The sequence below is a fragment of the Calypte anna genome, chromosome 3, assembly GCF_003957555.1.
Source record: "Calypte anna isolate BGI_N300 chromosome 3, bCalAnn1_v1.p, whole genome shotgun sequence".
Taxonomy (NCBI): domain Eukaryota; kingdom Metazoa; phylum Chordata; class Aves; order Apodiformes; family Trochilidae; genus Calypte; species Calypte anna.
Window position 1 is genome coordinate 86,811,060 of NC_044246.1, and position 16,457 is coordinate 86,827,516.

Genomic DNA, 16,457 nt, shown 5'->3' on the forward strand with positions numbered 1-16,457 from the left:
GAAAAGCTAAAAGCAAACCTGCCAGAAATGCAGGAAATATAAAACTTGACCTAACATGCAAAACTTCAGATTTACTCCTGTCTTCTCACATATACATTATGGTGCATGACTATGTATTATTTCTGTTTTCCATTTCCCTATCAGTGAGCATGGCAGCTCAGTACTTCTTAGGCTTATGTTAGGTGTAATTGCAGCTACTGACCTTACTGCTAAAGTCTGCACTCAGTTTCAGCACACTGTCATATTTTGATTCCTGAAACCAATTGTTAATTTACTTGAAATCTGAAAGAGCATTACAGTTTTATCAAATATTGCTTTTAAATGCCTGTCTCCCTGGGTATTGTACTTAGTCATATAAATGAATAAATAGAAAAAATATATATATAAAAAAGGTATTAAAACCTGCCAATTATTTGCTTTGGAGGAGGATCTTTCCAGCCTACTCTCTTGTCTGTAGCAAGGGATACCTAGGGAAGTTTACAGGCTGCTTGTAAAATGATGTTTTTCTGTCCTGCTGCCCCACGTTCCGGCAGCTGGCAGTTCAGAGACCTCCTGAATCAGTAACTGCATCTGTACTGCCTTTTTCAAAAATTATATATGAGCCTATGCTCTGTTAATGTAGTCAGACCCTTTTTGAATCAGTTTATATCACAAGCCTCCACAAAACATTGTGATAGTTAGTGTAATTATACAGTGTGTGGGAAAGAAATATTCCTTTTTAGTGTTAGGCTCTATAGCTCATGCATTGTGAGAATTGGTGAATAATTTTTCTGATATTTTTTAAAATTTCATTTATGATTAAATAACACATCAAAAATAGCATAGAAATGACAGTATTAAGTTAAAAGGTGGTCCTTGTTGGAATATTATATTTTTAAAAATTAAAATAATTTAGAAGAAATTATTTGCAGAGGTTCTATGTCATCTCCTGCAAGTGTTTCACATCAAAACATAACAAACAGGAATGATTCTAACTTTATTAATTCATCTTGGACTCTGTGAAAGTGGATTTTTTTTCCTCTCTTTGGTTTGGGCTTTTTTGTTACTAGAAGCCTTTTAATTCAGAACTGAATTAGCAGTTAGGAGATAGAAGAGTGTATAATAGATGCTCAGATGTTTTAGCTTTCTGAAGCAGCTGAAGATCTTTTGATTTTTGTGAATCCTATTCCATAGCATGGCTCCCATTCTACTAAAAATGTATTTTTCCCATTCTACTGTGGAAGCCCCGTTGTGGGCTTGGGTTTTAATTGGCTGCCTAGCCCATTTTTCTGTAGCTACTTCATATCTTGCTCTGTTGTGTGGTATAAGTATGTAACTGCTGATTTTCAACATTACTATTATTCAGCATAGGTATATTTACCATTTTTTAGGGAGATCCAGGAAAAAAAGGGCCACCGGGCCCACCAGGACCACCGGGCCCTCGGGTAAGTGGCTGCCTTTAACACGTGTTGATGTCTGATTTATGTATTGTTGCTGCTTGAATAAAACTTCTCAAGTCCTGCAGCTGAGCCCTAGAGCTGAATGCCAACTTTAGGATGTGAGCAGACTGTATGAATTCTAGTGGCTTGTGTTCAAAGCCTGAGGTGCAACTCATTTAATCAATCTATATTTGATCTTTCATGTAGGAAGAGAGTTTTTAGTCCTCCTGGCTATAAACAATAGTTTGAAATGCTAACTGTGTAACTTTTGCCATTATGTCTTTCTTCTTCAGCAAATGGTCTTAACCTGTAGCTTTTACAGGTTTTTAACTTCTTTGTGCATTCTAGAATGACTGTAACTGTAGTCTTTATTGGACTTCACCACTAGCACACCATCAGAGGCAGACTTTATTTTATTAGGAGAAGAAAAATACAATATTTGGCTCATGAGCCAGAAATATATGCTCCCAAGTGAGTTAAGTTCTAAAATCTTTCTTGCAGCCAGGCCTGCTACTTGCAGGGGAAAGCTCTACAGCTGTGCTTTGCCTCCCCGGGGGAATTTCTCCCTGTTCACAGAATCTGTTGTGCTTCATGAACCTCCAGTTAGCTTCCTTGAAGTATTTGATTTAATATGAGGAATGGCCTTCCCGCCACTTAGTTCATCTTGTTACACACCGATCTCTAATTACTGCAATTCATTAACATCTCACTCATCTAGCAATATTTCTGTTTCATCTGTAATGATCTGAATCTTTTGCTGAATGGGAGTAAGCTGGAAAAGTAGAAGTTATCCTTATTGCAGAACTTGTCTTGGGTTCTTCTGTAAATTTATGGGGTTTGGGTATATTTGCTCTATATTTAATAGAAAATAGCTCTTAGGTAGCTTAAAAATATAAGAAATACTTTGTTTTTCAGAAAAGTTTATGTAAATTAAAGGACAAGATTTTGCAGGAACCTACAGTTTTCATGTTATAGATACTTTGATTGATTATATTTTGGATTCCAGCTTTACATAGCTGTATTTTCTGTTTTATCTAGAGTCAGGTCTGATTGTTTCTCCTTTACTGACTGATTAATTTTGATTAATTTAATTTAATTTAGGGAACAATTGGCCTGCAAGACGGTGACCCACTGGTAAGATAAATGTCAATGTTTTGGCTGGTACTTTTTGTTTTTTTGAAATATTGTCAGACAGCCTTATTACATGGCAGTAACTATATGGATGGTTTTCCAGTGCCCCAATGTCTGTTTACCTGGCCACCCAGGACATGCTGGCTTAATGGGAATGAAGGTAAGACACTGCATCATTTCATAGAGATACTGCCTAAGGTCACTGGGCAGGGTAATTGCTGGCTTGACAGGACAGTTCATTGTTAATTTTGAAAAACAGTGTATTAGTGGGGATACTTAGGCTTATCTCAATTCTTGACTGCCAAAATAACCTCTGGTTCTTTAAACCTCTTACTGTTGCAATAATCTTCAGGGTAAAATTTATCTGTGGTCCTGAAAGGATTAGAGTATGTGAAGGGTTGCTTCATTCATTTTTCTGGACCATTTTTACTCTGACTCCAGAGATACTTAAGTATTCCCCTAAATCCTCAAGCTTTTTTACTTCTTCCTCTTTTCCTGGAAGGCCTGTAACATACAAAATCAAAATGAGCACTTTTTAAGTCTCTTTTTGTCTAATTTTTTTTTTTTTTTTTTTAAATGTAGTATTCCCTGGCTTCTAGGAATACTGTTTGCCTGAAGAAAATTGTTATGGGGTAGCATAAGAAGAAATACTGACTTGCCTAGAAGTACATCCTTTTTAGATGCAGGAGCAGGTCCTCTTGAACATGGTACTTACTATGTGGTGTTAACTACATAGGTGAGGAAGCATTGATGAATGGGGATTGCAGAGGGAACAGCAAGATGGTTCTGAGGAGTCTGTGTCTGTTTAGCAAAACTCAGGGTTTTTTTATTGATACATATTTGTTTACTTATTTGTTTGTTTATTTTGGGTTTTACATTTATTTTAGGGACAGAAAGGTGCAAAAGGAGAGTCTGGTGAACCAGGAAAACAAGGTTATAAGGTAAAAAAAAGAAGAAAAACTGCTGTTTCTTTTAGCAAGCTAATAGTACCGCGTCTTCAAATAGAACCTCTTCTTCAAAAACACCATTATATTAATTTTTTTACTAGAATGCATGAAGACATTCTACATACTAGGATGCTTCAGAGTAACCAAAGGCCTATCCCTATTCTTCTTTCACATATGTTCTGTATTTATTAAGATGCAGAAGTCATATTCCTGTTTTTTATTTAATCATTCAATTAAGTTATCATGAACTCATGGCAAAATTTGAAGTAAAAAAGTTGTAGAAACTGAAAAAAAACTGGAAAAGTTTCAAACATTTAAATGCAGAAGAATTATGTGGATTTTTCAAGTAAGTTGTTCTGTGGTACAGATAAGTAGTAACATAGAAGAGTGAGAGAGGAAAATACATTTGAGAGGCAAAGGACACTGCATAAGTTCATAGGCAAAGAGAGGTTGTAACTCTAGGAAAAAGTCTGATTCAGCTTGAGAACTGAAATGTGAACTCTTTTAAGGTGCTTCATTTGAATTACCCTTTTTAATATGGGAATATTTTTAAGAAAATCTGAGAAGATTTGCACTGCTTTACTCCATGATCTAATGCTGGAGGAAAAAAAAATCACAGAAAAGTCTTTTTAAAAAACATGCTTTCTATTCTTAGGCATATTGAAAAGAATATTAGTTTCATAGAAATGGCTTGCTTGTTTTTTGGTTTTTTTTCTGGATGTTAAGCCAGTTGTCTTATGCTCCAAAATGCCTTTTTGCAAATTAAACTGGCAGTAAATACTGTTGTTTCATTAGTGTGCACTCTTATTGTATTAGAGAGATTATAATCTAATCAAGTAGAGGTTTTATCAGGTACAGCACTTTACCATTAATTTAATAAAAATTTCTGGAGCACGATGTGTTATTGTGATGCAGTTACTAGGGCACCCAGTCCATTCACATCTAGGGGTACCTTCATACCAGTTTTAGTGTAAAAATACCAAGAAAATCTAAAGATATTAAAATAAAGAAAAAAATGAATGACAGATTAGGATTAGGATAAAATATCATTAGGATTAAAATATCATTATTCTTTCTTACACTGGTGTACTTTGAAATTACCCTTTTGACTAATAGTTGACTAGAATGTGAATCTAAATGAGTATTTGTCTATGGTAATAGGGAGTAGTGTAACTTCATTTGGATTTCCTTCAAGCAGGACACACTGGCATAAACCAGTGAGTAATAAATGTATCTCCTATGATGAGAGAGCAATATGCATGGTATGGATTACCCACAGATGTATTCCTTCTGCTTTCCCAGGGTGAAGAAGGGGACCAAGGACCCAGTGGAGAAGTGGGAGCTCAAGGCCCTCCAGTAAAGTATTTCCCTTTAAATAGTGTTACCCATTTGCTTTATTATGTCATATCTTTTTTTTGTTTGTTTTCATTTTATTGTAAGAAAACAGGTATCATAGAATCTCCACATAATTTTTATTCTGCCATATTGTGTATGAGTGAAAATAGAATTATTTAAGTCCCTTCAAAATGCTTTGTTATTGCTAGGCACAAAGCTCTAAACAGTATCACGGAAAGGTTAATTTTAAAAGAATTTCATGTCCTAGATTTTGTATTGTGCTTAGATTTTGCAAATAATTAGGGCTTTTTGAGTGGTTTTTGTTGCTGCTGTTTGTTTCTTTTCTTTGGCCTTCCTTTTTGTAATTTTGATGATTCTAACTTCATCTAAAACTAGTGTTTATTTAAAACATGCTTAACTGTGAAATTCAGACTTAGCCAAGTCTTGAGGATGAAATAGCAGCCACTGAAGAACAGATTTTTTTTTTTTTTTTTTTTTTTACCTTTTGCATGCCAAAGAAGCATCCATACACTTACAATTTTGGAATTACTCTTTTACTCTTTTGTACTGCTTTACTTCTTTGTTCTGGCACAAACCTGCTCAGCTTGTTTCCTTATGAGGAACTCTTCTGATGGTCACCACAGATGAACAGGCAATAGGGAACAGAACAAAGGAGTCATTCTAAGTGAGAGAAATAGGCATAGACCTTAGGCATAACACATTTAATTTCTATAGTTTATTTTCTGATGAGGTCTTATAAATTTTTCCTAATTGTGAAACTATTTCTTTATTGCCACTGGTGTCTAGGTGTGAGACATTTTCCAAAAGTTTACCTCAATGCACATGACATCCAAATCCTAAATTACAGAATTTTCTATAAATTTAGGGCAACATAAACCTTTGGATTAGGGTTAGAGAATGGTAAAGAGAGAACAGAGACTAAGTAAATGAAAGGGTGTAGTTGTCCTTATGTTTGATGCTGAGAAAAGTATCCCTGAAGCAGAGAAAGTAATTTGTGTATGATACAGGCCTCTGGGGACCTGTTAATTTAACTAAGTTTGGAAAAGTTCTTTTATGATTGTGAAATTTAGTAGACTAAAAAACAATTAGAGATTGAATTCCTTCAACCCCCCCAGCCCCTTTTTTTAATGCATTACTCATTTCACTTCAGTATTTCACCAGTTTATGACCTTACAAACAAGCTTTGAAATATAGTTTCTTATTAAAATGTAGAATTTGTGATAGGCACGTGATGTAAGATAGACAGTCTATGGGAGAGAGGATAGGCAAGGCTTTAGAAGCACAGATGGAGAGGCTGTAGACTCTTACTTTTTTTTTTTGCATATTTCTTGCACAAACAAATGTAAGGCTCAGATCCTTTAGTAATTTTGTCTCCACAGCAGCACCTGCAAGCCAAGACTTTCATGTAGTGAAAGGGGAGGTTTAAATGTGTCAGGAGAGGTTTAGGCTAGATGCTAGGAAATATTTTTTCCTAATGTTAGGAAATATTTTTTCACTGAGAGGGTTGCCAGGCATTGGAATGGCCTGCCCAGAACTGTGGTGAAGTCACCATCCCTAGAGGCATTTAAAAGGCAATTGGACCTGGTCTTTAAAGACATAGTTTAGTAGTTAGCTTATGGTGGTGGTCAAAGTTTGGACTGAATGATATTGGAGGTCACTTCCCACCTAAATATTCTGTGATTCTGCAATGCTTTAAGAAGAAGACTTGCATAAGATAGCAACCTCTGGGAGAGATATTTCTTTTGATAGAAAGTAGTGGATCCACAGTGTGCCTGTCAGAGGATTAGACTGAGTCTCTCCCTTGTTGGGATGCTGTAGTCACTACTGCATTATCCTGATTTTTCTCACACTTTAAGTTGAAGAAGCTCTAAATGTTCTGTGCAGGATTCCATCTAACTTTAGGAGCAAGTTCAAGAGCTTCCTATCTAGAGTCTGGTCAAGGATTTCCTCTGCTGCACTGAAGTGCCTGTAGCTATTTCATTAACACAGTTGTAGTGCATTCTTCTTGTTGCAAGTCAAAGATGTTACGGCTGAGGCTTTGGTCACTCTGCAGAGAGATGTGTTGTGTAGTTTCAGACTCTCAGGAAGAGGAAAAAAATGGAGCCAAATTTCCCACAAACCAGGTTTTTAAGGGAAGGGATGGTAGTTAACAATACATCCTGCTGCACAAGGATGTCTGTTCAGCCCAGCCTCGCAGGTGTGGCAGGTATATAAACTTAGCACTTGTATTTTCAAAAACCTTGCCCAGTTTTGTCTGCCTCTAGGGTTCTATAAATCTGATGGTACCCCTCTCCTGTATCTGTCATAACCCACTTAAGACAACTTAGAACTTTCGCAAATCTGGCCTTCATGTGGTCCTCTCACAGAGGCAGCAAAGGGAGAATGTATCAACTGCAGTAACCAAGGAGATAAATTAGTTCATTTTTTCCCCCCCTGTCCTTAGGGCATATTTGTGGTTGTACTATTCAACCTGTCTTAAATTAGTAAAAATTCAAATTACCATATGAATTAAATATTCTAATACAGAAAGTAGGTGACTTTATTCTTCTCTACTAAGAAAATAATAAAATAAGTATCAAAAAGCTTGTAGAACTCTGAGTCTTCCATCTGAAAACTGGAACACTCCTAATGAAAAGATTTATGCATAATTTGAATATGATTTTCATTTTCAGGGCATCCTAGGTATCAGAGGTATAACTGGTATAACAGGACCAAAAGGTACCAAAGTGAGTATTAAACTTTCTTCCATAAAATGTCCTGAGTAAAAGAAAACTTATACTCCTGAATGTTTTTAAAGCTTATTTAAATTTCTTTTCTTTTTTTCCCTTCATTTTCTCTCCTGCCAACTGTATTTCCATAGTTACTGAACTTCTAGTTAGGAAGACGGGCAGCTTGGTCCTTCTGATCAACGACATACATGTACTCTTTACACCTTTTTCTCTGATCCTTGGATTTACAGTAGTTTGGCACATGTGCAAGTACATAGTTAACTTGTAACAGTAAGTTACAGCAGTTACAAACTACACCATACATTTTTAAAGATAAAATTTAGTAAGTAGTCCCTCCTGTGATTTGCATCTTCCTGAAGCCTTTTGCTTTTATTGAGAGTTTGTTCTTTTTCCATTCTTTCTGTCTCTTGCAGCTTTTGTGTCCTAAATTGCTGCCAGTGGGATTCATGTTTATATGGGCTCTGACTTTGCTGGGTAATTTTCCTGCTGTTCATCAAAGTGTTTCTAGCTGTTATTTCAAAACTGAGTGTTGCATTCCTATTCTTTTGGTCTTGCTAAATCTACAGATAAAAATTTCTGGAATGAGTATAATGTAGCAATAATGCCATTTTCTCCTCTCCAGAAATGAAATTACCTACAGGGTAGCAATTGCATTGTTTTGTTGAAGCATTTTATAAAAATAGCTGCACCACACTTGTTGATGTCTATTCACACTTTAATGTTATTCTATTATGTGGTGAAGGACATATTATTGTTAAGGAACACACAGACACTTTCTGGAGTGTCCTGGAAAGGTTTACCTCCTTGCTGTCAGATAGTATTTTTTAGATAATGAACTGGATGTCATTTTTTAATTACATTTTCCCCAAATTTAAAAATAAATGCTTTCATAACTCCACAAAATACCAAGATAGATTTAAAAAAAATTGTTAAAATGCCTTTGTGGTGTGGTGGTTTTTTGTGTTTTGTTTTGTTTTGGTTTGGTTTGGTTTTTTTTGTTTTGTTTTGTTTTGTTTTTTGTTTTTTTTTTTTTTTGGTAGCTATAAAAACCTTCAGCTGTAGAGAATTTGCAGCTCTCAGGAAATCAGGAAGGAGCATAAGAAATTGGTGTTTCAGAAATTCATTTTAATGCCTTGTATTTATGTGTTTTGTAGGGAGCTCGTGGGCTTGATGGTGATCCTGGTCCCCAAGGTCTTCCTGGTGCACCTGTAAGTGCATAGGATGTTAGACAAACACTACCCAAGGTCTGCCCAGTTAGATACCAAGTCCTGAAATGTGGCTTTAAATCAGAAAGGCCTCTGATTAATCCAATTCCATTGATTCTTGCAGGTTAATAAATGGCAGGAAAATAATGTCAAGTCCAGAATTTTTTGATGTCCCCAAGGATTTAAGGAGTAGATGAACAATTTTTAGGCTCTTAGTATGTTATTTTTACCTCTTTATTCTGAGTGTTAGTGTGCATTAGGGTGGTTTGGAATTTTGCAGGTTTTAAACTGGAAAGTATTAATTCATTAAAACAACAGCAGTATAGGGCAGGTAGCTGTCAGCTGCAGTTTTAAGAATCTGCATTTTAAAATATAGTATAAGTTTTAGATGTCTGCTTTAACCAAGTCTCAATTGTACGGTTGTTGATTTACTGGAGGTTTTAGCTAATAAATGTGAGTGTATTCTGGTAGTACTGCTAACATAATCTTTTTTTTTTTTTTTTTTTTGTAGGGGGATCAAGGCCAGAGGGGTCCACTGGGAGAGACAGGTCCAAAGGGAGAAAGGGTGAGCACAGCCAAATTTCAGCTCCTGTTAACTTGCAAACATTGGTTAGTTATTGCATGTAAACATACAGTATAATTAGTACTCTCAGAGTAATGCATATCTGAATGAATGTGTTGACATGCTTTGCATCTGGCATTGCAATGCATTTATTTTCATTTTTAAAAAGTATTATTATTATTCTTAGGGCCCTCAAGGTACAAGAGGAATAAATGGTCTCCCTGGGCCTAAAGGAGAGTCTGTATGTATATTTCATTTCTTCATTTGCTTACTGTCATGCTAGTTTTTATATCAAAAGTAGTGCTTTGGTGAAATCTCTCCAACAATGCATTACTTTTTTATTATTGTTTTTCTTTCTTTCTAGGGCTTACCAGGAGTTGACGGTCGGGAAGGGATCCCTGGAATGCCTGGAGCAAAAGTAAGGCACAGTTGGCATTTATATGAGCTTTGGTAGTGCACTGGATTTGTTCACTCATTTGTGGCTTTTTATTGTGCTGCATCCTGTGGCTTTATGCATGTTATTAGGGACTTTCCCATCCTACAGATTCAGAAGTACTCCAGCCCTGTGTTCAAGAAATAAATTTTTCCCTTTTGTTTGATTTATATGAATTTAATTGCAACTTCAAATGTTTTTCAGGGGGAACCAGGAAAACCTGGAGCTCCAGGTGATGCTGGGCTTCAGGGACTGCCAGTAAGTATCTGGTATTTTACCTCTGAGAGTTAGGCTTTGCTCAAAGCACAGAAAAACCATATATAGGTTAGTTTGATGCTGTTGTTGGAGTAATATAAATGAAAACCTAAGCAAAAGACCCAGGAAGAGTATATGCAATGCAAGGGGAAATTCAGCTATGAGTATCCAAAATATTTTGCAAAAGCCTGGATCTCCTCCTGGTTCTGTCGTTCAAAACATTTGTGGCCAATATGCAATTATTTTAGGGCTCCTCATATCTGAGACCTTTTGGCTACCATGGCGTGATTCCACATTACAAGTGGTCTCATTGTATTGGTTAGGGCCAAACCTATTTGTAAGGAGAGCTGGAAGAGCTGTCTAACATACTTTAGATGAGCAATCATCTCCTTTTTATGTCTCAGGACATCTGGAATGCATCATGCACATGCTGCTTTCTAGAGGGGGTGGGTAGGTAGAGAGTTTTCGTGCATATCCCCTGTGGTGAAGCCTTAGGGAGTCAGTTGTACTTTATGGACTCTTTTAGGAGGTAATACTCACATTTTAACTGACAAAATTGCCAATTGTCGAAAGCTAAATAGAAACTTCTTTGAAACACTATGCTATAGAAGTTATTGCTGTGCGGATATAGTGAAGGAGCTGTATTAAAACAGAACTGGAAGTAAAATAGTATTATGAAGTGAGCTCTTAAGCTTGGAAGAAAATTTGGTAAATGCATGCTTGCTGTGAGCTGTTGTACAGAAATGAGAAGATGAAATGCATACAAGCCAGTGTATGTTAAAGTCTCGATCGTGAGGCTCAGAACACTGAGAATCTATTTCTAGTACAAGCCAGAAAAAGCCACAGCTCCTCACTTTTCCATGCTCCTTTTGCCAGTTTCTGCAGTAGGAATAATAGTCCTTATCTCTTACTTTGTAAATAGGAAGGATTCAAGCTTGGTCTGTTACTGGATAAAAGTACTTCATTATCAAGTAAAAGGACTAGAAATACTCCAAATGAGAAAGATGTTTTTTAACACCATATGCTATTTCCCTGACAAGAAATAAACACTGTAAATGTTGTTTCTTTCAGGGATTACCAGGCTCTCCAGGTGTGAAAGGCATTTCTGGCCCAAAGGTAAATCATCTTGAGTACTGACTTTCTTATAATACTGTATTTGTGTTAATCAAATTCTAAAGTATTCAGTGAAATTATATTAACTTCCCATTGTGCTAAGACACAAGTCTTTGGCTGAAAAAATTAAATACATTTTTCCATCAACTCTACCTCTGTGCCTTTTCATTAATCTTTTGCTACATGATGTGGTTTTTATTATTCCAGGCATTAAGTAATACCTTAAAAAAGGGCATTTGCTTTAAAATTTGTGGAAGTCATTGCTAGACAAGGCATATGACATGGGTACTGCACTACCCTTTGAAATGAGGGATATGATTCTGATATGATTATCTAAAAATAATCTTTATAGCTGCCCTGATTTGAGTGAATAACATTGATTGTCATCTCTGTTTATGTACCACCAAAATGCAACATCAGTTCCAATAATGTTTCATAGAATCATAGCAAAAGGTTGGAAGGATCATCTGTCTTGGCAAAGGCATGGTTTAATAAAGTTTTGAATGATTGAGACTATAGAACATTTCAGATAATATTTGAGTTTAGTTTTGAGCAACTGATAAAGAAAACTAGATGTAAATTTCTTCTGAAATTACATGGAATGATATTATCCTTCTGTAATCTGAGTGCAGTAATTAAGTCTATTTGGGATTTGTCAGTATGTAAATAATGAAATAAACAAAATCTGACTTTTGAGAAATTAATAGAAGGAATTAGTTAATTGAAAGGTAAACAAAACCCAAAATAACTGTGGAAGTTGTAATCCATCATCTTGGCTAATATTTTTCATCTGTCCAACAGGGTAGCAGAGGTCCCCCTGGGGTGCCAGGCTTGATGGGAAATTCTGGTAAACAAGTAAGATCATTAATCATGTGCAAAACATATAGAAAAATGGAAGGTTTTGAATTGTGCATAAAATCACTTTTCAAATTTTTTGCTCTCTTCCTGTCAACCAAATAGGGTCAACAAGGGCCAGAAGGAGAAGCAGGTCCAACAGGACCTAGAGGACCACCAGTAAGTATTGAATAAATTTTTAAATGAGTGCATGTAATATGCAGCCACTCAAGTTATGGTTGCTGAAGCTAACCACAAGGTATAAGTGTTATTCAGCACAACTGCTAATTTTTAAAATACTTGATTTTCTTTAAGTCTCTTTGCTACCAGGTGGATGCACATCATCACACAGAGAAATCCAGAAGCACATTTCCTGTGACTGTTGCTGGTTTTGATGATAAATTTTAAACCTCTGGTCTTTGTTTTTAAATGTGCTGAGTAAAAGCCCAGAGGGAATGAGAGTGGCTTGTGATAAAAAGCTGGAACCAAACACCTGTTATTCTACTGCAACTCCCACCAGTGGCATTGAAAAAGTTAAACTCACTCACTAGCTGTCAGTAGTTCACTTGCTCTTTTATTTAACTGTTTCAGCCTCTTAAAGAAGCTTGTGCTGTATGTTGCAAGGCTTAGCTGCAAATTGCAAGGTTTTGAACTTTGGTCTGAGCATTTAGAGCATGATTTTTTTTTTTTTTTTTTTTTTGGTTAGGACCTATATCTAATACAAGTGATGTGAACAATGAGGCAAGGTATGGAAGGAAGCTTAGCTGCCTGTCCTGCCCAGTGAAGAGAATGTCAGGAGTCTGTTCTCAGCCTTCTTGGTGAAATGGGGACTTGGCATGGTTTGTCTTCATCCTGCTAAACTCTCTTAGCACCTCTTCATGTCTAAGAGTAGGCAGAGTGCAATCAAAGTGCATTTGGGAGGCAGCCTCTTGCCTGTGTTCCCAAAACTTCTTGGGCATTATCTAGCAAAGTCCATCTACACTCAGACAAAAACTTGCTAACCATTTATAATGGATGACACTGGAATGCTGCTTTGGCCTGAGCCTTGGCCCTTTGTAGTTGGTATTATGAATGCAGCTATAATAGTATGAAGTATAGCAGTTATCTCTACTTGGAAACACTGACGTTGTGGTTTCTTTCACTGGAATTTTTCCTTAACACTATAAAGATTCAGAAGGCTGGAGAAATTGTTGCTGGGCAGATAGCTTGCTGCAGGAAATAAATGTGCTGAGAAAAGGGAACTGATGGCAGAAGGACAAGTGTTCCTGAGGCATGCTTGGTGTACTAGATACTCTGCTGGGTACAGATTTCTGATTCCCTCTAGGGTTGCCCTGGTATGGTCTGAAGTTACATACAGCTGATTTCCCTTTGCTGTTAATCATGTGAGGGAGGACAGGGTCAGTGATTTGAAGAAAATTTTTGTATACCAAAATTCAGTCTGGTGACATTGACAAAGTTCCAGGCTCTGTAAACAATTGCTTTTGCAAGGTCCTCTCTTGCCACTTGGATCCTGGAATTTTCTGAGTTTCTGCTATTATACATGACATAACAGTTTTACTCGTGCAGTTGTAGAGTTATCCTCATCCAGAGATAAGAGTTCCTGATAGGGAAAGATGAATAAGGGTATTTCATGGTTCAGGAATATGTTCTCTGAATTAACTTTTAAATATACAGCAGCAGTAAGCCAAAAGATAGAGTTTTCTTCTGTAGTTTGCATCATTGTGTGCTTGATGCATTAATTCGTGACATCACATTTATTTTATCTGAGTCTTTATATGAGTGCTCTATCTACAGCTACCTATGAATGATATGAAAAGAGGATTATATGAGGATACACTTACTAGGATGGAATACATATATCTTCTTCCCATAGATCCATCTTGCAACCATTTATTTTTGTTGTTTTTGTTTAAAAGTATTGAGTGTACTGGAAAAAGTTTTCAGCCCTGTTCTTGCACCAGGAGTGGGAATTATAATTGAATCAGACCAAAGAAATTGTTAACTCTGATAATGCACTGTAATCTGCTAAACTATGCTTTTAATCCTTTCAATGTGAACATGAATTTACAAAATCAGCGGTCCATAGAACAGGAGTTGACATGCAAGGTTAATTATTAGTTACCCCATAGTTGTTTTGAAACACTTAATGCAGATTAAAATACAATGATTTTTCTGTTTTTCACTCTAGAGACTAGCTTGCCTTTATTTTCTCTTTCTTTACAAAGTGTGCTCAGTTTGGAAAACATCTGAGGATTAGAACAAAAGCACAGAAAGAAAAAACTTTTGGTCAATACAAAATGGATAAAAGACTTAAATTATTGCTATAAGGTCATTTTGCATGTAGAGCATCAAACAGTAGTCTTCCTTCTCATCTATAGTTCCTTTAAAGCTATAAAGAGCCTTAAACAATAACTAGGTTTAGCTTTCTTCTGCTCAAGACTACAAGCAGCGTATGACTGGAATGGCTTTCTGTTTTCTTTTTTGGAAACACTGGAAAAAATAATGCTTCTACACAGAAAACTGGAATGATCAGAATTTTTTGTAGAAGAAGGATACAGGGTTGGATTACTGAATCTCAGTGAGCTTTGGTCCAGTTTGAGTTTATATTTGTTTACATGGCAAAATAAAGAGTGCTTTTTCTTTCTCGTGCAGCATTTACCTGTAGTAGATACATTTGAGCCTCAGCTTTAGGACTCTGCACTTACCTTGCCAGGAAAAAAAAAATTTTGCTGGTTAACTAATTCTACATACTATGATTTTCAAAGTTCTGAAACTACTAATTTCAAAAATAAATTCAGAAAAGCTTTGATAATTACTCTAAAGATAAATTTTCTTGTGAACATTTTGTATTTTCTTCAGATTTTAAAATTTCTTCACAACTTCAATATTGATATTAAATATTTGGGTTTTGACCAAAGTTTTGTACCTTTCAAAGTCTGAGGATTTTATGGTTACCACTCAGGTACTTTTCTTGTGGTTTTCCTCTCTATTTTGAATTATCCTCTTTAGTACTCACCTCATTTCTCTGTGCCTTACCCTTTGTTCCACTTCACTCTTGGTTATAGAAGATTTTGGTACCAGAATCAAAAAGGGCTGGGCTTCTTCCTTGGAATTGTAGGATATGAAAAACTTCACTCCCCTAATGTGTTCCTGAACAACAGCAGCCACATGAGGGAATCCACTTTCCCATTTCACTCTCCTTCCTCTTCACATCACTACTGGAGAATGACATGATGGCTGGTAGCTCCAGGATGGCCAGAACTGAAAGGACCTCCAATCAAGGTTAGGTGGAAGGTAGTAAGGCTGACAGCAGACTTATATCTGCACTAGAGAAAAATAGCACATCTACATTTGTATTATATTAAAAATTTCCTGACTTTCCAGCTTTAGCTATTGCAAAAGGCATACTTTGTGAGAAAATTTTCATTTCAACTAAAATGTAGGTCTTTTGAGAAGTTTCACAATGGAGCACTATTAAGCAGTCATTAGTGACTCTGTGGGAGAAATTATTACTTCCATACTGCTTACATAATGCCTGAGGATGCCTGTAGCATCCTCTGGCATAAACCATGTTATTTCAATGTCACTTGACATAGTTAAATAGCTGTTGAGATGTAGTTGGAATGCTATTGTTGTTAAGCAGCAGATTCAAATTTTGGCCTTCTGAGGGTCTGTAAACTCTTACAGTTTCATAGGGAAGGTATTAAATGGTTGAAAACAAGGTAACTAACTCTAATTATAAATAGGCAAAGCGGTTTGTTGGGACTCTTTTACCTCACTGCTGGCAGTTCTCCCTTGGAGAGAACAACGTTTAAAAGTACCACTTCATCGTTTTTTCTTAGAAAAATTAAGTTGGCACTTGTGCAAAAAAATAGATGTTTTATTTATTTAGTTCAATTTTTGTCTTTGCAGTCAAACTGAAAGAAAGTGGGAGAAACATGGAAATTTTCTCTTTTGTTTCTAAATCGAAAATATTCTTCATTCTACTCTAATTGTTGTGTCAGTTAACCTGATGTTTGCTTCATGTTATGCTTGCCAATCCAAGTAATTACCAAACTCATTTGTGATTTAAACCTTTCTAAGCAGGTCACCATGGCAGGAAGCCCAAAGGAAGCAATTCTCAAACATCAGTGTGTCATTCCCAATCAGTGGAATTTAGCCACACTTCCTAAGCTGCTTAACCATTTTCTTTCATATTTGCTGAGATTTAGTGTGATTTAATTTTTCATATCATGTCTGCAGAAAATACTGACTGCCATCTTTGCTTTTTGCATCCCTGGTTTTTCTTCAGTTATTTAACCTTTAAATTACTGACATTTAGAGAATGTATATCTATCCCATCCTGTGGTTTTGAAGTGAAAAGAGAGCTTGGACCACTGCAGTATTAATTTAACTTGAAGTTTAAAACTTGCCTACGAAACTGAGCAGCCTGTTCATGTATATGCAGACCAGCAAACATATGTTGTTAAGGATT

At 36.1% G+C, this 16,457-nt stretch overlaps 1 protein-coding gene across 1 annotated transcript in view; it reads left to right on the forward strand.

Annotated features, from left to right (window-relative positions):
- COL9A1 (collagen type IX alpha 1 chain) overlaps nucleotides 1-16,457 on the forward strand; it is a 64,950-nt gene that overhangs the window by 29,670 nt on the left and 18,823 nt on the right. The window contains exons 15-28 of the mRNA XM_008502296.2: nucleotides 1,371-1,424; nucleotides 2,520-2,552; nucleotides 2,653-2,709; nucleotides 3,437-3,490; nucleotides 4,799-4,852; nucleotides 7,525-7,578; nucleotides 8,736-8,789; nucleotides 9,298-9,351; nucleotides 9,536-9,589; nucleotides 9,713-9,766; nucleotides 9,986-10,039; nucleotides 11,108-11,152; nucleotides 11,951-12,004; nucleotides 12,110-12,163. Of these exons, the coding sequence (XP_008500518.2) occupies nucleotides 1,371-1,424; nucleotides 2,520-2,552; nucleotides 2,653-2,709; nucleotides 3,437-3,490; nucleotides 4,799-4,852; nucleotides 7,525-7,578; nucleotides 8,736-8,789; nucleotides 9,298-9,351; nucleotides 9,536-9,589; nucleotides 9,713-9,766; nucleotides 9,986-10,039; nucleotides 11,108-11,152; nucleotides 11,951-12,004; nucleotides 12,110-12,163 (729 nt within the window). The remainder of the gene's footprint in view (nucleotides 1-1,370; nucleotides 1,425-2,519; nucleotides 2,553-2,652; nucleotides 2,710-3,436; nucleotides 3,491-4,798; nucleotides 4,853-7,524; nucleotides 7,579-8,735; nucleotides 8,790-9,297; nucleotides 9,352-9,535; nucleotides 9,590-9,712; nucleotides 9,767-9,985; nucleotides 10,040-11,107; nucleotides 11,153-11,950; nucleotides 12,005-12,109; nucleotides 12,164-16,457) is intronic.